This window comes from Rhipicephalus microplus, chromosome 3 (genome assembly GCF_043290135.1).
Source record: "Rhipicephalus microplus isolate Deutch F79 chromosome 3, USDA_Rmic, whole genome shotgun sequence".
Classification (NCBI taxonomy): Eukaryota; Metazoa; Arthropoda; class Arachnida; order Ixodida; family Ixodidae; genus Rhipicephalus; species Rhipicephalus microplus.
The window spans coordinates 88,423,271-88,445,684 of NC_134702.1; the positions used below are offsets into that span (position 1 = coordinate 88,423,271).

Sequence of the window (22,414 nt, forward strand, 5' to 3'; positions counted from 1 at the left end):
AAAAATCTGATGGGTCTCTCTGCTCACTTCACGGGTTAGTTGCCTTTTTTCAAATCACTTTCTAGCAGCTTCCAATCTAATGGTTCTTTACTTGTCCTGCTTCAATGCCCTGAAGCAGTTCCCGAGCATTCATTGTATCTTCTACGCCTCCTGGTCATAAGAGGGGACATAAAATCAAATCCTGGACATATTACTAAAATTTTAAAACAGAAGCCTAATCCTGTTTTTGATAGCGCGCAACGTATTAAAGCTAACAATGTGAGCATTTCCAACTCCGCCAACTAGTGCCACTCGTTCTCGCCACAATAATAAATGATTTCGAATTCGTAACAAAAAAGTAACAGATTTGCCCCAAAGGCGTAGCAATGAATGCAATAGCAATAAATTGGCTTGTTGCGCGAAGAATAGCAAGCAGACTCAACACGCAGTGCAACAATCATACCACATCGAAAAACCAGGATATGAAATGGAACAGTAAAAGTTGCCGATTGGCAGGCTTTTCGCTCTTATACTACAAGCACTGCGCTAGAAGACGTGGAAAAGTGTACAAATGACAGTTTATTCAGGGCAGGAAAGCACTCAAAAACGACCCAGCTCACATAGGACAACCTTGCCGTTCACCCTAACTTGCTTTACATGTGGGAAGCCCACAGAGAATTCGTCAGACGCTGGAAACACAATGAAATGCAGCTGAAACTCAATATAAGAATTAAAAGCATCCCTAAACAAAAAGCGGACTAGGCCCATTAGGTGCAATGGACGATGAGCCCCAAGAGAGAGAGAGAGAGAGATAAATAGAGAGGAAAGGCAGGGAGGTTAACCAAGCTTGGCTCGGTTGGCTACCCTACACTTGGGGTGGGGGAAAAGGGGATTAATAGAACGGAAAGAGACAGAAAAGAAAAGGAGTAAGAAAGAGAAGCATAAATAGTCAGCTCAAGACTACACAGCACGCCCTCGCACAGTTCTTTCACAAGCGGTCGTGAAGTTTGGTGGTCCTTAAAAAGTGCAAGAGGGCTTTCGTGGCTTTGCGCGTATGGGAAGCCGTCGGCCAAGGTCGCAGGATCTTCTCTTCTGTAAGCGGCCGTGAATCCAGCTGACAGAGCTTGGCTTCCATAATACGTCGTTCAGTCTGGTATGCTGGGCAATGACATAGAATGCGCTCAAGCGTTTCCTCGCAGGCGCAGATGTTGCATGCCGAAGTGCTCGCTATTCCAAGGAGACGAGAGTACGAATTCGTAAATGCCACGCCCAACCTCATGCGACACAGTAAAGTTTCAGCGCATTGTGGGAACCCAGATGGCAAACGAAGTTGCAAGTTTGGGTCGATCGAGTACAGGTGCGTGTTGGAGAAACCCTGCGTATTGCATTGTAGTAGAGATATACGGCGAGCAAGTGATTGTAGTTGCCTTGCAGCGTCCGTTCTCGATAGTGGTATGGGCGTGCGCTGGTCTTGGTCATGAGCCGATTGAGCAGCTTCATCCGCACGGTCATTGCCGACGATTCCGCAATGACTCGGCAACCACTGAAATACAATATCGTGACCTTCCGCGACCGCTTCGTGGCAGTCGTGCCTTATGTGATATAGTGATGAGCCCCAAACTTACTTAGGCAGTGCTTGAAACACTCTTCGCGAATAAGGCACACAGGGGAGCCACAAGACATAATGTCTATTGTCTTATACGTAATTACCAGAGGACAAAGATGAATTCATAATGAAGGTAAAGAGAATTTCTTTCTCGGAATAGATCGCTGCACTACGGTGCACCTAAAATTTTGTTCAGACACCAGTCACGTCAATCTTGAATTAGACCGTCATTACAATGCAGTATATATGTGCTTGGCCTTGAGCAACAGTACTCGCTATACTGCTCCAGGCTAGGACCACATCAACAAAATTTTTCGTAACCTTCTTGGTCAAGCATTTTGTTCACTTCTCGATTATCTGTTCACTTCTCAGCCTTTTGGCTAAGATCAAAGTGTCAATGTATCTCGAGATTTGAAGGGAGACTTCCATCGGAATGGAAACATGCTCAAACTATAGAGCCTAACCCAACCAGCCTTTCAGTATGCAGAATCTTCACCCCGTCTCTGTCACTTCGTGTGCGGCAAAACTTTTAAAACTTTTTGAGCACATAATTCTCCGTCGCCTCTCCAGGTTCTTCGAACAGAACGGACAATTCAAACACCATGTTTGGTCTCAAGTCTAGTTTTTCTGTGCAAGACACCCTCCTATAAGGTAAAAAAGAAGTAATTGACCAATTAGACGCCTACAACAAGTGAGCTATCCTCGCCCTTGATGTTTTTGACAAAGGCGTTCTTGACAAAGTCTTCAATGAGAGCATATTTCATTCTCCAAACGCTTACAACTGCGGAGAGCAACTGTATCACTATGTTCGAAATTTCCTCACTGACATGACTGCAATGGTGGAACTGGAAAATCTTCGCTCCTAAAAATTCACGCAGCCACCAGAAGTGGCACCACAAGTTTCTGTTATATCAACAATGTTCTTCGACTTAGCCATGAGCTCGCTGCCTAACCTGCTAAAACAAGTAAAAGGCATAAAGAATGCTATATGTGCCGATGACCTCACAATCTGGACCACAGGGAGATCTACCGGAACCCAACATGATCAGCTGCAAGGAGAGGTGAAAATAATTGAACGATACCTTGCCACGAGAAAAATGGAACTTCTGGTTTTAAAGAATTGCATGCGAGGCCGCCTACCACGGGGAATTCCAGATTCCTGAGTGACTCTTGGAGGACACAGATATCCCAAAGTATATACAGTAAGCTTTCGTCACCTTTCTACTCAAAAAGATGGAACTTGTGGGGAGGAGCTACAAAAGCTACCACGAACTGTTAAACCAGCAACGCATCTTATCAATCGAGTTGGAAGCAATTGTCATAAACTTGAAGAGGAGTACTGCATAGCGATGATTCAAGCGTTACTTACAAGCACCATAACAAACGGGACTCCGAACGTCGACATAAAAATGGTCAGTGTAACACGGTTAATATCCTCATTCACAAAGCCTAGGAAATTACCTTAGGATATTCACCCACCAGGTTCACAAAAAGCTCCTCAATAATATTGAAGCCCAAAATGTGAACCAGCTAGAAAATTTGAAACATAAAAAAATGAGACAAGCATTTAAACAACTTCAGCATTGCAGTCGAAAAAAAGACCCACCTGTCCTGGTCTATTCCCCACAATGCCGAAAATTTGGCAGATCTCACGTACCTCAATATCGACGTTATGCAAAGCATGAAAAGGAAAGGTAACCGTGTTGCAATTTTTTTTATTCAGTGACACGTCATGAAATGACGCTAAACATATGTACAAATGTTGCACGCCAGATATATGTTAAAGAGTTGCAGATGTTTATATAACCAGTTGTTTACACTTACGCAACGATGTCAACTGGAACATGCATATTAGCTACACCAGAAGCTGATATGCAGCGCTGATACTCGTGAAGATGCTGGTCCTGGACACTGCGACGTAAATGAACTGCAGCGCATGGCATCCAACTACAATTGATGGTAACCAGACATTACGGCTGTATCAAATGAGTACATATGTAATGTTTATAATATTGGGCAGGCAGCACTGCAACCACTGTAGATGGTTCACGAAGATAAGCATTTTATTGAAAAGTAGTTCCGAGACCTAGCGTAGCTCTTTGGTAGAATGCTTGACTGCCACGCAAAATGCTTGGGTTCGGTTCCTGCTGGCACCCTGAAATTTATTATTTGCAAGCGTCCAGGGGTCAACACTGCCTATGTGAGGTTTTTCTAATCACTGATATTTATTCTAAGCCTTCGTTGGGTCGAAGCTACCGATGTCGCGTATTGCTTAACGCTGACGCTTTAAAATTTTTACAGTGTTCTCGTAGTTCTTGGATAGATACTTTCAACTAGCGGCACATAACCGCCCATGGGTATATGCCACTATCTTGTGGGAAGTGTTTGACGACGTACGCGACCGGGCTGTGACAATATCAATGCCTTGACGCACGCGTCATATTCGTTGAACCATCTTACCTTCCCATGCTAATTTTTGTTTACGCCAAGTTTGAGTTGAGTTTGAGTTTATTTAACCACGTGACAAGTACACAAAAATACACTGTTTACGCGGTTTGGTGCGAAGGGAAAAAAGCTGCATTTCACAGCTTCACTGTCCCCTTCACCCAGAAAAAAAATTTAAACTACAAATTTACAAAAAGTTACAAACGTTACAGGCAGCGGAAAGCGACAATACAAAAAGAAACACGCATGTGGCCCATGACAGCAAATAATAGAATCACAACTCTAAAATACACACAAAAATATTCATAACAAAGCAATGCATGAAAAAATAAAAACTGAATAACCTATAGAGAAATCACCCAACATTCATTTACAACACAATGAGCACATCCGATTTAACATTTCAGTTTTAGACAATATACGCAGATTATCAGTTGTTAGTTTCCATTCGTTCATCACACTTGGAAGGCGGTAACGTAGTGTTTTAAATCCATAGTTTGTGCGAGGAAAAGGTACGTGCCAAGTCTCCGTACACCGAGTAACGCGACTGGCAGGGTTTGGTTGCAAGGTGGCCAAGGTGCGTAAAAAGATACTTCTTCTGCGTATTTCTGATTTAAAAGCTGACAAAAGCTGGTATTCGTAATAACAGGCAATTCTTAAAATTCTATATTTTGCAAATATTGAAGCAGTGTGTGCGTTATAGGATACACCTTCAATGCACCGAAAGGCCTTTTTTTGTAACACGACCAGCTTCTTTAGAGATGCTTTAGAGCCTGTAGACCAGACCAGATGACAATAGTGTAAATGTGAAGAAAAAAAAGCATTGTACACTAATAATTTTTGTTTCACAGGTAGTATGTTCTGGCATCGACGCAACACACCTAGAACTTTACAAAGTTTGTGACTAATGTGTTCTGCATGGTAATTCCATGCCATGTGTTCGTGAAAATGGACACCGAGAGTTTTAACTGTTTGACAAAGTTAAATTTCAACGTTATTAAGTATTAGTTTGTGAGACGTTTCAAATGACTTGGCTTTCGCACGGAACAGTACAGCCTTGCTTTTAGAGCAATTAATGTGTAAAGAGTTCGCCACAGTCCAGGCATATATTTTATTTAGTATTTCATTAGCAGAAACAATGAGGTCATCAGCCGTTTCCCCAGAAAAGTTGAGAGAGTGAGCACAAGAACACTTCAACGTTAGCGGCTATATAGATAGATAGATAGATAGATAGATAGATAGATAGATAGATAGATAGATAGATAGATAGATAGATAGATAGATAGATAGATAGATAGATAGATAGATAGATAGATAGATAGATAGATAGATAGATAGATAGATAGATAGATAGATAGATAGATAGATAGATAGATCTGATAGATAGATAGATAGATAGATAGATAGATAGATAGATAGATAGATAGATAGATAGATAGATAGATAGATAGATAGATAGATAGATAGATAGATAGATAGATAGATAGATAGATAGATAGATAGATAGATAGATAGATAGATAGATAGATAGATAGATAGATAGATAGATAGATAGATAGAGAATGTTACAACACTTTTGACAGGCTTGTCTATTAGCACAAACTCACGTGCTAGTGACAGAACGAGCTTAGGGGGAATTGCATTTAAACCTGTGTTTCCTTGAGGTCCTGAGAAGTTACAACGATGCAATTCTCGTTCAGACAGCTTCCACTTTAGCAAGCCTTTTCCGGAAGTCCTTTGAATAAATTGTTGAGTTTGCTTTGCACGACATAACGCAAACTGCTCAATTTCATTTGGGTGCACTTGCAACAAGCAAATTTGAGATCTTTTTCATATAAAGAAGTCTCTCATAAAAGTACACAGACTGATAGAACATATAAAATTCATAATTATGACGCTTTTTTCTATCTTTGTGGCACACTTGAGAAAAGATCATGAAGGGGACGCTTGTAGCACTGATTCATTTTATCTTGACCCATCTGCGCGAGCCCTTCATCCTAATCAGCGCTATCTTAAACTAAGAGCAGCATTTCATCACAGTTATCATTGGCACCATCAATGTTAATCACATAGTTCTTTTGGCATTGGAGAAAATCGTGCCTGTGAGAAAAGCGGCGGTAGCCTTCACTCGGGTGCACCAGCTCGATGCGCCGCCGTTGCGTAAAATTTGCCTTCATCATTACGTTTGATTTTCAAATTCATTTAAAAAGCATTTTGTTACACAGTATCGTATGTTTGTTCGGTATCATAGAATAGGAGTGATGCAGTAGTAGATGAGTGGAGATAAGGTAAGCTAAGAAACACAAATATTAGCACGATGTGTCTCAGTACCCTTGAATTAAGTCACAACAAATAAGAACAGTGGTGACTGTTGCGACACTGATGACAATTGCCCTCCATGAACAGTCCTGTTCATTCGTGTGTAAAGTCGATTGTGAATAAGGCCGTAATTCCAGGCAGAGTTCAGGGGTTTCTAAAAATTTTATTTTGTGACTTGTTGATGTTCGATCTCTTCCCACGTATCTGCAACGATGTTCATCCTCTACAATGAGAGAACCGTTTCTGAAAAAAGAAAAACAAAATACAACTGTATTAGCAATCACCAACCACAACCATTAATGCCCTACCTGAATCAAGTAAGAGCATTTTATCCCGTAATACCATGCCAAGCATTCAATTGAGAACAAGTGCATGGTTTTCCCAATGGCATGAGCGTAATGTACACAAAAGCAACGGAACTGCCATAAAATATATTAAAGGCAACGTCACTATAATGCAGAAAGCCTACTGACCATGCAATGAATTGAAAATATTTTGCCTTTGTGTTCATGCACAAACTTTTTATTACTAGCGCCATCACGTGTATACTTCCAGGCTTTCCTCTCACTTGTATAATATTAATTTATTAAAGAAGATATGTACTCACACTTCTTCCTGCGGAGAAGGGTGGTGTAGTCGAAGGGAGTGCCGAGACCATAGCCATAGTTCAGGCCGTAGACGCCGATGCCATGACCGAGAGCGTAGCTGCCAGCGCCGTAGCCCAGGGTTCCAACGCCATATCCGTAGACTGGAGCGGTCTGGTAAGTAGCGAAGGCTGGGGCAGCCTGAGCAACGGTGGCAACAGCTGGCGCGTGGTGGACGGTAGTGGTGGCAACAGCTGGAGCTGCGTGGACAGCAGCAACAGCTGGGGTAGCAGCATAGGTGGCGACAGCTGGAGCAGCAGCCACAACTGGAGCAGCCTGGTGGAAAGTAGTAGCAACTGCCGGAGCAGCCTGGGTGTAGGTAGTGACGCGGGACACAGCTGGGGCAGCGGCAACAGTGGCAACAGCTGGAGCAGCGGCCACAACTGGAGCAGACTGGTAAACCCGTGTGACAGCTGGGGCGGCAGCAACAGCTGGAACAGCCTGAGTGTAGGTGGTCACGTGGGACACAGCTGGGGCAGCGGCAACAACTGGAGCAGACTGGTAAACTCGGGTGACAGCTGGGGCAGCAGCGACGACTGGAGCAGGCTGGGTGTAGGTGGTGATGCGGGACACAGCTGGGGCAGCAGCCACAGTAGCCACAGCAGGGGCAGCAGCCACAACTGGAGCAGACTGGTAAACCTTAGTGACAGCTGGGGCGGCAGCGACGACTGGAGCAGCCTGAGTGTAGGTTGTCACGCGGGATACAGCTGGGGCAGCAGCCACAACTGGAGCAGACTGGTAAACCCTAGTGACAGCGGGGGCGGCAGCGATGACTGGAGCAGCCTGAGCGTATGTGGTTACTTGGGACACAGCTGGGGCGGCGGCGACAGTAGCGACGGCTGGGGCAGAAGCCACAACTGGAGCAGACTGGTACACCTTGGTGACAGCTGGAGCAGCAGCTACAGTGGCGACAGCTGGAGCAGCAGCCACGACTGGGGCAGCGTGGTAGGAGGTGGAGACCGTGCGAGTAATGGCTGGAGCGGAAATGGCGTAGCTGGCAGCTGGAGCAGCGCCATAGCTAAGACCAGTGATAGCATGGCCAATGCCATAGGTTGGGAGATAGCCACCGAAGGCGCTGGTGGCCACAGCCAGGAGGATGCATGCACGGATCTAAACACAAAGGAATGAAAATGTCCGGTAACATCAAAACTTTGGTGGGTTGGTGGTAGTTCATGTTTACTTGTGAAACAGCGCGTGTTCTTTAATGTGGACTCAAATCTGAACACACAGGCCCACAGCATTTTTGCCTGCATCAGAAATGCAGCCGCCGAAGCCGGAATTAGATCTCGTGACCAGTGGGTCAGCAGTTAAGTACCTTAGCCATTAGACCACCGCAGCGGGGCAGTAAATATGAAGTGTCGGTTCATCATCTAATAAGCAAACGAGGGTGTCACTCTCTCCTCATAGCTTTTACACGTATAGTAAAAATTTTGAATATTTCCTTTATATCGTCAAAATCATTTAAACTAGCCCAGACATTGTTACGCATGAGAATTATATGAGCATAATTATTTTTTTATTTAAGCTAAACAGGTTTTCCTGGTCCTTTGCTTGTCACGGATTCTTCGAAGGGGTTCACATATATGGTGTAGTTACTACCAAGACTGATACTACGCTTCTCTGGAGCGGTTGTTTACGTGTACCTTTCAAAATACCATTCGTCTTCAGCATAATACATTCTTCCCTATACGAGTGCTTCCTCACAATGAGGGGTGGTTTTCAGGTAATGCCTAACCAACTCTTTCGAGCAATTCAACACCTATATTCAATTTATTGGCACATAACTATGCTAAATACTTTGGACTGGTAGCTATAATGTTTCACAAGTCGTGGAAACAGGTTAAAGAAAGATGCAGATATATCAAGCTAAACAAAAAATAAGTCATCAGTTTTCGTGAATAGGAGAAGCCACAAACATTGTTTCTCCTCAACCAGTAAATGACAACCGAGGAGTGATGATTGAGGTTCAATATTAAGGAAGTTGAAGATCACTAGTATGAGAGGACCCATTCTTCGAAAAACAAACATCCAATCCTATTATGAAATACTGTGGTAACTGTATACTGAAAAGATAAAACTGATTTCCTTCAAAAATGTTTAGTATGAAAAATATTTAGACTGCCAGGGGGAAATCAACCTGATGCTCTAAGGAAACCTAAATTACCCTTCCAGTTCATAGGACCGTTAATATCTGCGTTTCAAGCCCTATTTTCACATTGGTTGGTTCTGAACATATTAAAATAACCCTTTAAACTAAGCTCGCACTGAATCGTCTCTGCCAACACAATTGCGACTCTCGGCAAATATCCCAGAAACTCGAAAAACTTCAAGGATTACCATGATGGTAGTGGAGAGCTGTCGGCGTACCAGTAGCTGCTGACTTTCTGTGGCTCAGACAGCTGCTTTTATACTCGACAGGGACCATTCTGGAGAAAGAACAATGAGGTTATGCATAAGAAAGTGTGCGTCTCACCACGCCCTTTCCTTTTGCGTGTCCGGTTTCGTACCTGACTGGACGCGGTAACAGGAGAAACATTATTAGAAGAAAAATATTCGCGAACAATTCTTTCGCTCGCTCACGGAGAGTAAAAAAAAATAACTCTCACCGCCGACGTTAGATCACCCTCAACGCCATCTCCTGACTTGTTGAAATTCATCACAACGAGAACCTAATCCTGAATGCAAGTAAGTCACCCCATTTATGATAGCACTTTACCTAATTCTGTCGGTGGTAACTACTCTTTACAGCTCTTTGTAATCGACTGAGAAACGTCCAAGATGCTTAAGGGTTTTTTCTCGCTCAATGTTATACATCATCTCTTTATGCGCGTTTAGAGGCCTCTTGAAAAGCGAGATTGTTTTTGGGCAAGTTTTACTGCTGCAATAGGCACTTATAAATATTTAATCGCAATATACATCCATATTTATTAACGCCTGTCAGAAATCCTAGCATTCGTGTCATCCCAATGTGGCAGCTCTGCTTACCTTAGGCGCTGACAGACAGGCGCTGTTCACAGGCGCTGTGACAGGCGCTGTGACAGACAGGCGCTGTACATAGAGGCGCTGTACAGAGAGGCGCTGTCCGTCTCTCACATGTGTACGTCTTTTGTAGAGCTAAAAGCACCGTGTTATGTGATCAACTCGCCTAGCTACAAGTTTTCATTAGGTATTGTCTTTTTGTTTCCTTTTCTCCATTTGTTTGCAACGGTTAAATGTATTTGTTAGCTTCCATAACTTTTTTTGCTATCAATTTCTGTTTCTATATTACTTTCTGTATCTTTCCATTCCGTTTCTATCTACATGGTTCTCTCACTTCACGCTTTACTCTCCTCTTTCTGTTTTTCAATTTTTTCCAACTTTTCCTTTCTGCCCCGCCACGGTGCTCTCGTGGCCGAGGTACTCAGCTGCTGACCCGCAGGTCGCGGGATCGAACCCCGGCTGCGGTGGCTGCATTTTCGATGGAGGCGGAAATGCTGTATGCTCGTGTGCTCATATTAGGGCACACGTAAAAGAACCCCGGGTCGACTAAATTTCCAGAGGCCTCCACTACGGCGTTTCTCCTAAACTAATGGTGGTTTTGGCACGTTAAACCTCACATATCAATGAATTTTTTCTCTCTATTTCTGAGTAGTTTTCTATCTTTCGATCCTTCTATATTTTTTTAAAGTAATGAAACTATAATTTATCCCAATGAACTGCTTAAAGCACAAAAGCTGACTGCGTCTTCACCTCGGAAGAGGAATGTCGCAGGTGTATGAGTGGTGCCTGCCCAAGCTTCTAGCACTACTCGACAGATGACGTGCTCACCAAGGGCACTTCAATAGAGCGCAATGCATGTGTACGAACGCTATGAGCTGTCGCTTTGTTAATTTTGCGTGGCAAAAAAATTGATCTTCACGTTTATAAGGACGTCGTGCACCTCGGTGTTCGCCCTATATTAAGGCTGCAAATAACGAGTACCACGCCCGACACGATTTGCAGGTAGTCTTGCAGCATGCAAGAAAACTTCTGCCCTATCACTGGTTCACGAAGATAATCCATGCAACAAAAGTGCAACCATAAAAAGCGCCGACGCACACGTGACGTGCACAAACGTGCACAAGCCCCGACTACGAGGAAACTAAAGAACGCCCTTTTTTAAGTAGAACCACTTGAAACGAATCGACTTCATTATAAAAAAAAATTGTTGTTGAAGATCTTTTTTTATGTAGAGCATCACGTACGGTAGTGTGGATACAATATCAATTTAAGCACCTAAATAGAAATGGAATTCAAGATTTTACAACCTAAAAACACAATGTATCTATGCGGGACACCATAGTTGACAATTCCGGAAAGATCGACCTTGCAGTGTTCTTTAACGCTCACTAACGAAGGGCAGTACACGGGCCTCTAATATTTCGCCTCTCCCGAAATGCAACTGCAATGACCGTAATCGAACCCACGACTGGAATCAAACCGACGACCTTCAGCTCAGGAGCTGAGCCCCGCGTTTCTTCTGGCATTGCGCTTCAGCGCATTGCCAGAAGAAATGAGCAAATTATGCCGCTTGTGAGGTGCAGATATTTTAGACAGTGAGTGACTCTCCTCTGAAACATTGTAATAAATATTTCTTAATAAAGCACAAGTATGAGCACACAAGAAGATATAAAAACTGTGTATTCTAGTCTAGGTCATTCGGTGCTGTATTTATTCAATAATGTTATCCGTGTTCGTAGCTTAGAGCTGGTGAAGGGTCGTGCGGTCGAGCTTAAGACAGGAGTTCTAGTTTCTGGAGCATAGTAAAAATGGCACCGTTGTGCGTTGAAGAATCTCAGATGATGAATATCTATCCAGAGGCCCTCACAACACCCAGCCCGTCACCACTATCACAACCAGGATAAGTTTTACGTGCATTTTGCACGTATACCCCAGCCATTTCAATTACTACATTTACTAGCAGTATTCATTTTTAATCTATTTTTTTTTCAGTCAGTCGCTGTCATCATTCGTTCCACGCGATTGTATGCGTAGGGGTGTTTGGTTTGCATATATTTTGCATTGGTTTCCAACTGTGCATGTCAGGAGATCCCGACAAATATTTATTGTTTGCAGCTGTATCGATATTATTCTACATTAGTTAAATGAAGAAATCTTCAGTGTATAAGCTATGCTCATCACTCGGGCGATTTCCACTTCGTTAGGTCGTGAAACCGGTTCACTATACTGTTTTTCATTGCGACCTTGAGCGTGTCAGTGGACGTATATTGAGCGTGTCAGTGGACGTAAAAACAGTTATTCTACATGCTCTCAATGCATACGTAATTACGTCTTACGAGTATCCGGTTCGGTAACCCCGCCTGACGTGCTCTGCCTTCAAAGCCCTCCTTCAGCTTCAGTCTCTGCAGTTCTCTAGCTCCCAAGTCACTTTACATCTTGTCTCTTTTATTTCAGGGGCGAAGCTCCTTAAGGCGTGGGTCTGTCCATCCCTTGTATGTACGTATTGTAGCGACTGTTGGCACATACCCGCTCGAAAGCCACAAGGGATGTGAGGTGGGAGACGGTAGTACTTGAAGTGTTCGCTAGATGGACGCACGGACGCACGGACAGGCAGCCTAGCAGATGGACGGACGGATAGATATACGCACGGACGTATGAACGCAGGAACAGACAGGCAGATAGATGGACGGACTCAAGAACGAACGCACGGACAGGCGGATGGACGCATGGATGGACGCACAGATGGTCGCGCGGACGGACGGAAGCAAGAACGAACGAATGAACGAGAGCACGGACGGCCTAATGGACGCTCCGCCCCACTCATCTGCATTCGCTCAATGGATATGCTGTGCTTTTTTTTAAATTCGTCTGAAGCATTCGTTTTCTTCATTTCTTTTTTGTACAATATTTTATTCTAGTGCATGAAAATGGCGTTGTTTCAACACATTATTTTTGCCAGCTTTTCCCAAAACTCGCATATGTTTCATCTGCAATGCGCCATAGCGATAGGTCACAGAAAACTAATCTAAAGCATGATTTCCGGGTCACACTTGTCTCTGGAACTTTCAACCATAGCCACAGCAAACGAGCCCGTATCTTATTTTTACAAATTCCCTTCGGTATTAGGGCTAGACTAAGTGGTTTTCACAAACTAACAGACAGGAGTCGGAAGCTTTCTGCCTGTGCTATTAGCAGGAGATCAACGTACGTGGATTACCTGTATATAGCACCTAAATGAGTTATTTATTCAAACAATCAGTTTTCAAGGCTGGTAGCGTCGTGTTTTGTAATGGGAATTGCTTGGAGGGAAGTTACGTTCAATGTGATCGTCGGTTCTCGGGTGGTTAACATTCAAGGTACATTTACTTCCCTGAGAACAAATGAGGCTCTTCTAATGAAGGGCTTCAGTTTTTCCATTCAAGCCGATTATTTTAGTTCACAACTTAAAAAGATAACAAATTTGATTTTCGTACTGATGAATGGTACCCCTATTTGCTGAATGTGGCTGCCTTTAGAGCAGCAGTACTAATAAAGGTATCAAGCATATATTCCGTATTCCTAGTTTTTCAGGATTTCTGGACACGTTTAGTAAAATCAGGTTCGCTTCTCGATGTAGAAGAAACCACTTCTCCCCACTCGGCGCCCGAAGCGCACCACCCGTGGTGGTGTAGCAAAGTGGGAGAAGAACCGTACGCCGCTATCCCAATAGCGGCTATTGGCCTGCTGGACGCTTGACGAGGAAGCAGAAGCAACGCTGAAGAAGTTTTAGATGGCTGAGAAAAACTTGTATTTACAGATTTTACAAAACAATGGACATCAATGTTACAAAAAAAAAAGGAAAGAAAAACAACTTGGAAATGAACCGACTTCTGTAGGGCGACCCTACGGGGTTCGGCGGAGCCGATGGTGCCTAACACCGCAAGCTCGGTTCAGAACACCTGGCGGAGCCACGGGGCCTCTTCTTATCTCTTCCTGGCGCTCCGCCCTTACCACCATCTCGGCACATAATCACTTGCTTGTCCTCTGATTGGACAGTACATTGGGTACATTAAAAAAACGCCACGAGGATCCCGCCTTCGTGCACGTGGGACTTATGCACTCTCCCCAAACCACACAACAACCAAAACGTAAATAAAACAAAACTAGAAAAAGCATAGAGGCCAGGGCCAGCTTCGCGGCGCACAATTATTTAGACAGAGCTAGCCGTACTCGGTAGTGCGGCCATAGGGCGATTTCTCTCTACCACGTCAATTTCTTGACGACGGGGCTATAATCCTTTTGCCTCTGTGCGCCGTACGAGGAACCGCTCGCTGACCGCGCATATTTCTGCTTACGAGTTCCTTTGCCCAGATAAACGGGGATGTAGTCGAAGACATGCCCGATTCAACAATAGGAAACCCAGGCGTCCAACGGGCGACCGTCACCATTTCCCGTGTCGCGAGCCCGCTTCTGAGAGTCACTGGACCAAAGCCGGCCCGGCAGAAAAAGGTCGTCGGTGACTTCAGAGTTTTCGCAACGCGCGCTGCCGATTTTGCAGGCGCGCAAACAGTACGTGGCCGGGCCATACGCCGAACCGATGCGAGGAGTCACCGCGGTGCGCGGGGTCTCGGAAGAGGCCCGTTGATGCGCCGACTGCCAGTTCCGAGAGGCAATTAGGGGGCCGTCGCCACGACGTTTACAATCTCAACCCTTTCGTTGCCCGGGTTGGTTCCCTTTTCTTTGAGTTAGTAGTAACTGGAAACGCTCGACCGTCGACAAAGCAGGGCAATATGCTGGCGCCGCGTGTCTGCGCTCGTGGCAAAACCGGTTGGTCGCGCTTCAACCGCTTGTCACTCAAGCAACGCTGGCCGCCCGCGGCTGACATGCCTTCTTAAGCTTACGCCGCAAAGCAAATAAAAGCAAACAAAAATTGCCGCGCTACGAATTCTTACCGCGGTCCTACACCCCCCATCCAAGACTTCGCAACAACTTGCGTACAGTGTTGCCGAAGTAAACCCACACACAAAAAAAAACGGACCGCGCTCAACCAGTGGGTGTACGGTGGGTTAACAGCTACTGCCAACGGCCGGGGTGTCCCACCCACTATGCAGTGGTCACGCTGCACCTGGCCGGCAGCAGCATGCGCAAATTCTCTCCTGCAAAGAAAGCGCGCAAAGAGCCCCACTTTGTCTCGGTGCTCAAAAAAAAAAAAACTCACACACAATGAGACAAACCAATCTCCAGCGCCAGCTGACATGACAAAGCTACTTGGTGAGCTGCCCTGCTCTCTTAATATAGCGAGCCTATTCCAAACATCATGCGGCTGAAACGCGGTATCTATCCCCGACCAAACATGCCAGAGCTGCTCGCTCCACGCGCCTTTCCACCAAACGCTTATGATGCATGCAACATCTCACATTCCCTGCCGTGGGTAATTTTTTGCACACTCTGTAAGAGTTTTCATTAACATGACACACACTGCAACACATGCCCCAGCACATTTGGGCGCTGTTGCCCCACCCAACATAATAAAAAAACGCAACAAAAAAATATTGGCACGTAAAAGCAAACAGACACCACACGCAGTTCACACCACTACACTTGGTAATTGTCACACACTGTTGTATGATGTTCAAAAGTTCCATCATCATTCTGAAGTGTTATTGCCATGTTTGCACCATAAATCCATCACTTAGTCCCGTGGCACATAACACTCGTTCCCCCTCCTTCACTGATCGCGGCTGCGGGGCTTTCAGGCTACTGCACCTCCTCCCAGTATTGGTTTGTCAGCCGGGAAAGCGCGTCTGCATTAGCATGTGCTGTACCCTTTCTGTGTTGCACTACCACGTCGTAGCGCTGCAAAGCCAATGCCCAACGTATCAATTTGGCCCCTTGTGGCGAAGCTTGAGTGAGGTACGCGAGTGGATTGTGGTCGGAGACGACAAAGATTTTGGCCCCGAATACCCAAGTGTCGAACTTTTTGAGTCCCCAAATGACACCAAACGCCTCGCGTTCTATCGTAGACCATTTCATCTGAGCAGGCGTGAAGCGATGACTGGCAAAAGCAATAGGGCACTCGGTACCGTCATCGGCCATTTGGGCCAAACAAGCTCCCACAGCGATAGCGGAAGCGTCCGTAAAAAGCCAAAACGGCTTGTGAATGTCTGGAGTGGTTAATTCAACAGCGCTGCACAGGGCACCCTTGAGTTTTGCAAATGCCTCGTCGGCCTCGGGCGTCCAAGGGATGTGGTTAGGAACATGTTTAGCCGTCAATTGGGTAAGGGGCTTGGCAATGCCAGCAAAATTGGGTATGTAACCCCGGTAATACCCGCACAGACCTAGAACACTCCTTAACTCTTTTTTACTCTGGGGTACTTGCAGCCCCTCAATAGCCGCGAGCTTGCTGGGGTCCGGACCGTGCTTTCCCGATCCCACAATATGTCCGAGGTAGCGGATAGACGCGCACGCCACCTGACATTTTTCCATGTTAGCTACTAGACCTACGGACGTTAGGGCGGAGAACACAGCGTGGAGGTGCCGGAAGTGCTCCTGTAGGGACCTGCTGAAAACCGCAATGTCATCCAAGTAGGCACAAGCATACGCCTCATGGGGTGCTAACAGCTGGTTCATACTTCGCTGAAAGCGGGTCCGCATTCCTGAGCCCAAACGGCATTACCCTCCAAGCAAACTGGCCTAGGTGCGACACGAACGCAGTCAAGCGCTGTGAACCCTCCGCTAAGGGAACTTGCCAGTAGCCTCGTCGGAGATCAATGAGAGTTATATAACTAGCCCGACCTACATTCATAATCAGTTCTTGCGGGAATCCCATCGGGAATGCGTCTGGTTCGGTTATGGCATTTAAGCTTCGGTAATCGACACACAGGCGCACCGTGCCATCTTTCTTTGGGACGCACACAAGGGGGTGAGCAAATGGACTTTCGCACCGGTATATTAAACCAAGCTCGAGCAGTTCCGCTATCTGTTTTGAAACCTCGTCCTTCAAGGCCACTGGCATGCGGTAAGGGCGGCTACGTTTCGGCGTAGCCCCTTGCATAAGCCTTATCTTATGTTCGCCGACTTGCGCGATCCCCACTTCTCTGCTAAATAAGGCCGCATGGCGTTCAAACACCTCCCGTACTAACACTCTCTCATGGGGCTGCAAATGAGCCAAGCTACCCGCCGATAGGATAGATGCTCTGTCGTGCGAGGAGACAGGACGCGGCACGTATTCCACCTCCCCGAACTCGTGGTCGTCATGGAATATGACACCAATGCCAGCGACCCGGCACGTGTACGGGCGCAGGTGGTTGGCATGCACTAGCATACGCTTACCCGCCGGCGTCTCTAAGTAATAGGAGTGTTGGCGGTACTTTCCTGTGATCCTGCACGGACCTACCCATTTCGGTTGCATCTTACCGGAACGGTTGCTATCAAAAACAAGCACCTGCTCCCCAAGTTGAAACTCCTTTTCTTTCGCACGAAGGTTGTATTGCGTCGCGTACGCCCTCTGTTGTTTAGTTGCGGTCACGTTAGCAGCTTCCGCGGCTATCTCCAACTGTTGCTTCAGTTTTCGCATATACTCCGCCGGCTTGTCTGCCACTGTCGCGGGCATTTCCTGTTCTCCCGTCCAAGCCCTCTGTAGGATCGCGAGCGGACCGACGGGTTTTCTGCCGTACATCATCTGGAACGGGGACACGCCCGTAGTGTCGTGAGGAACTTCTCTATATGCCCACAGTAGAAGTGGCACGAACTTGTCCCATTGTCGCCCCTGTTCAGATATCACATGGAATAGCATGTTTTTGAACACTCTGTTCCACCGTTCGACCGCCCCGTTGCTTTCCGGGTGCTCCGGTGTCGAAAACCGAGGGGAACAGCCGAGGCGCGTCAGGAATTCGCGGGTCAGCGCGGCGGTGAAATTGGTCCCGCAATCTGAACATACTACCTCTGGTATACCGCTGCGGCTGAAAATTTCCAACATTGCGTCGCAGGTAGCTTTAGCTGTCAATGATTTGAGACATATGACCTCGGGCCAGCGGGTGCAGAGATCTATCATGCACAACGCGTAGCGGTGGCCGCGAGTTGTCGGCGGCTCAATTGGTCCTATGACGTCGATATTGACTTTCTGAAAGGGGTATCGGGGCCTTACGAGGGGCGCTATGGGAACTCTGTCTGTCTGCCTCCTGTCAGCCCTGATCTGGCACGAGTGACAACAATTGCAGTAGTCTCGGACGTCCTTTTCTATACCTGGCCAAAAAAAACTAAGTTTAATTCTCGCTTTCGTCTTACGAAACCCCAGGTGTCCGCCCCAATACGACTCATGCGCCAGGCTGAGCACATCAGCCCGCCGGGTGATCGGCAAAACTAACTGCTTGATCGGTTGACCCAATACCTGTTCTCGGTGATACAGCAACCCATCAATCACAAGCATTCCACCTCGCCCTTCCGCGGCGTCTCTCCATGCCCGGCCCAACGTTTCGTCACTCTGTTGTTCCTCACGCAACGCCTCGAAATCGCCCCTCTCGCCACTAGCGCCACTTTGCGACACGCAACTTGCCTCGTTCTCGGCGGTGTGTGGTGTTTTCTCTCTAGCGTTACGCTCTCCTTCCGGCCCCGATTCTCCCTCCTCTACCGCCACGGCTGTAACCACTTCTTCCTCCCGTGTGCGTTCGACCTCGCTGGGCTGTAGTACGCTTCCCTCCGCTGACCGCGGATAATCCAGAGTCGGTCTACTCTGCTCTACTACTCTCCCATCTAGTTTTGCGGCCGCCTCTCGCTCGTCGGAGAAGTTTTGGGGGGATAGTGTCATGTCCTGTTTGTCGTAATCACACTGGCTCTGCTGCAACGCGGTCCAATCGCTCGCCCAGAGCAGGCATTCACTCACGTTTAGTTTATCTGTGACCGCACACAAGACCGGTGTGGCCTGTGAAACTTCGGCGAACACCGGTTGCCCCTGTTTCAGCGTTAGCGGGAGCTCTACTAGTTTGGCCTCGACTCGTTCACCAAATGCTGCCCGGAGGCTTACGCGGCCATGGGCCTGGATAAATTCTTCAGGGACCACGCTTTCCTGCACTACCGTAATCTCGGCGCCCGTGTCTACTATTGCATTCAAAGTTTTATCTTTGCAATTCAGAGTTACCTTCCACAAGCGGTCGGCCGGCGTTACCTTATCTAGGCAGACTCGAGCAGTGAGTTTATCATTTCCCTCCGAAGCGCTAGGATTCGGCGCCACCCTTTCAAGGTAGTGCGGGCAGTTGAGTCTAATATGTGTGTTCGATCCACACTCAAAACATCCCGTTTTCCTTGGTTGCCTAGCTGAATTATAGGAACCCTTCGGTCTCGTGTTCGAACCCTGACTCGGGCCCGATGGGCTGCTACTCTGTTGGTCGGTCGTCTTTTCTACCCCTTTGCTGCTGGCGTTACGCGGCTGTCCTTTCTGCGCTTCCGCACTGCCGTTCGCGTCTTCAAAGGTGTGCAAGAGCCTTGCAATTTCTGTGCTTTTGTACCACGCTGCCCCCTCACGTAACCTCAAGTATTTTAATGCCTCTTCAGACAACACGGTCTTCAATTGGTCCACTACCAGTAGTTCCAAAAGCTCCGTGAAGGTGGACACGTCTCTTGACGCCACATAAAAATTTAAGTAGCTGCCCAATCTTGTTGTAAAACTTTTCCACGTCTCTGTTTTTCGTTTACGTGCCCCTGTGAATTTCTTTTGGTATTCTAAAGGAGACAGCTTCAGTTCATCAAGCACTACTTCCTTCACGGTCTCATAGTCCCGATGTTGGGCGGGTGTGAGCCGAGTTGACAAATACTCTATGCGCTCAGCCACGAGTGGGAAGACTATTTGTCCCCAATAACTTCGAGGTACCTCATATGCCTCCAGAGTGTGCTCCACTGACTCGAACCAAATTGGGACCTCCGCGTCTGCGGGAAATTTCGGGAAGGCACCCACTAACAATTTGGCGTATTTGCGCCACTCAGTGTTGGAGCAGCGCTCAAATGTTCTGCCAGCATCACTCACGCTACCCGATGGGCTTGCCGGACGTAATTTAGCGAGCTCTAACTCCAACTCCATTTGCCGGCTTCGTTCGCGAGCCATCTTAAAATCATGATCTGCTTGGTCTCGTGCCGTCCAAGGGACGTCACCACTCCCATCCTCACTCGCCCCATCGCCACCCTCCATCCTGCTGAAAGTGGTGCTAGCCTGTTTGCCCCGCAACAACAATACAGCAATGAGAAAGGGAACTCACGTTAGCTCGGTCCCGTTGTCGTGGCGTCGCTCTGGCTTGTTGCTGCAGGCTTCTGGTCGATGCTCCGCCTCGTCGTGGACGCGCCTTTCGGGTGTTGAGAACTCGTTCAAGGACCGCTTTGACCCAGTCACTCCCTCGATGTCTTCCGGGAACACCAGGCTATCTGCAGCTTCCAGCCGCCGCAGCTACTTGCTGCAGTGTCTGTCCGTTGGTCTGGTGCCACTTGGCGTCTTCATCTGTACTTCGTCTTTCCTCTCAGCCAGCTTCTTCCTTTTTCCCCTCCGTCCACAGCAAGCCAATCCTGCTCGACTGCGCCAGTAAAATCAGGTTCGCTTCTCGATGTAGAAGAAACCACTTCTCCCCACTCGGCGCCCGAAGCGCACCACCCGTGGTGGTGTAGCAAAGTGGGAGAAGAACCGTACGCCGCTATCCCAATAGCGGCTATTGGCCTGCTGGACGCTTGACGAGGAAGCAGAAGCAACGCTGAAGAAGTTTTAGATGGCTGAGAAAAACTTGTATTTACAGATTTTACAAAACAATGGACATCAATGTTACAAAAAAAAAGGAAAGAAAAACAACTTGGAAATGAACCGACTTCTGTAGGGCGACCCTACGGGGTTCGGCGGAGCCGATGGTGCCTAACACCGCAAGCTCGGTTCAGAACACCTGGCGGAGCCACGGGGCCTCTTCTTATCTCTTCCTGGCGCTCCGCCCTTACCACCATCTCGGCACATAATCACTTGCTTGTCCTCTGATTGGACAGTACATTGGGTACATTAAAAAAACGCCACGAGGATCCCGCCTTCGTGCACGTGGGACTTATGCACTCTCCCCAAACCACACAACAACCAAAACGTAAATAAAACAAAACTAGAAAAAGCATAGAGGCCAGGGCCAGCTTCGCGGCGCACACTTATTTAGACAGAGCTAGCCGTACTCGGTAGTGCGGCCATAGGGCGATTTCTCTCTACCACGTCAATTTCTTGACGACGGGGCTATAATCCTTTTGCCTCTGTGCGCCGTACGAGGAACCGCTCGCTGACCGCGCATATTTCTGCTTACGAGTTCCTTTGCCCAGATAAACGGGGATGTAGTCGAAGACATGCCCGATTCAACAATAGGAAACCCAGGCGTCCAACGGGCGACCGTCACCATTTCCCGTGTCGCGAGCCCGCTTCTGAGAGTCACTGGACCAAAGCCGGCCCGGCAGAAAAAGGTCGTCGGTGACTTCAGAGTTTTCGCAACGCGCGCTGCCGATTTTGCAGGCGCGCAAACAGTACGTGGCCGGGCCATACGCCGAACCGATGCGAGGAGTCACCGCGGTGCGCGGGGTCTCGGAAGAGGCCCGTTGATGCGCCGACTGCCAGTTCCGAGAGGCAATTAGGGGGCCGTCGCCACGACGTTTACAATCTCAACCCTTTCGTTGCCCGGGTTGGTTCCCTTTTCTTTGAGTTAGTAGTAACTGGAAACGCTCGACCGTCGACAAAGCAGGGCAATATGCTGGCGCCGCGTGTCTGCGCTCGTGGCAAAACCGGTCGGTCGCGCTTCAACCGCTTGTCACTCAAGCAACGCTGGCCGCCCGCGGCTGACATGCCTTCTTAAGCTTACGCCGCAAAGCAAATAAAAGCAAACAAAAATTGCCGCGCTACGAATTCTTACCGCGGTCCTACACGTTTCTTTAAACACAATAGTGGCAGCTCATTAGAGCACAAGCTCTAAATATAGCTGGCGGTAGCTAATTTTCAGCACATGCTCTGCTATGCTTCTTGTTATTGAAGCGATTGAAATAACTCGACCATGTGGTGCTCCATCCATGGAGTGAATGATGATGAGTGTAGCGATGCTTCGAAGGGTTTTATCGGTTGTGATGAGGCATCAAGACATCGTTGAAAAGACAACGAAGTGACTGCAAAAACGCACGAGCACGCACACTGGCACACTGAATGAAGAGTGGTTTGCGCCCGTGGCCTCGTGGCTAGTGCAAAAGAAGACAGAACGGGCCATGTTGGCCGATCAGACAGAGCCAGAAGCAAGAGAGAAGGCGCGATGGCCTGGCCGGATGTCAACGTTCGGGAGGGTAGCGCTGCTGGAGGTAGCTCGTCGGACATCAACGCCCGAAGGACTACATACACGGCACGCCTTCTGCTCCGGCGCTCGGCGGACGCAGACTCTGCGACAACCGGCCTGGCCCTTCTCGTCCGAGAGCAGTGACGACG

At 47.5% G+C, this 22,414-nt stretch overlaps 2 protein-coding genes across 3 annotated transcripts; both read right to left on the reverse strand.

Moving 5' to 3' along the window:
- Positions 1-6,492: 6,492 nt before the first annotated feature.
- On the reverse strand, positions 6,493-9,419 carry LOC119172541 (uncharacterized). 2 transcript variants are annotated; one of them, XM_037423694.2, is made up of 3 exons: positions 9,331-9,419; positions 6,957-8,103; positions 6,493-6,572 (listed from the first exon to the last, which is right to left on the reverse strand). In XM_037423694.2, coding segments are annotated over exons 1-3 (1,152 nt in total). In that variant the 5' UTR covers positions 9,334-9,419; the 3' UTR covers positions 6,493-6,570. The 2 variants fall into 2 exon arrangements, with proteins under 2 accessions (XP_037279591.2, XP_075746070.1); XM_075889955.1 differs by having other exon boundaries at positions 6,493-6,592.
- A 4,316-nt stretch (positions 9,420-13,735) lies between these two features.
- Positions 13,736-21,097, reverse strand: LOC142803821 (uncharacterized). The gene has a single exon (XM_075889953.1). It carries the CDS (start codon positions 20,129-20,131, stop codon positions 16,556-16,558), a length of 3,576 nt encoding a protein of 1,191 aa, XP_075746068.1. The 5' UTR covers positions 20,132-21,097; the 3' UTR covers positions 13,736-16,555.
- Positions 21,098-22,414: the final 1,317 nt, after the last annotated feature.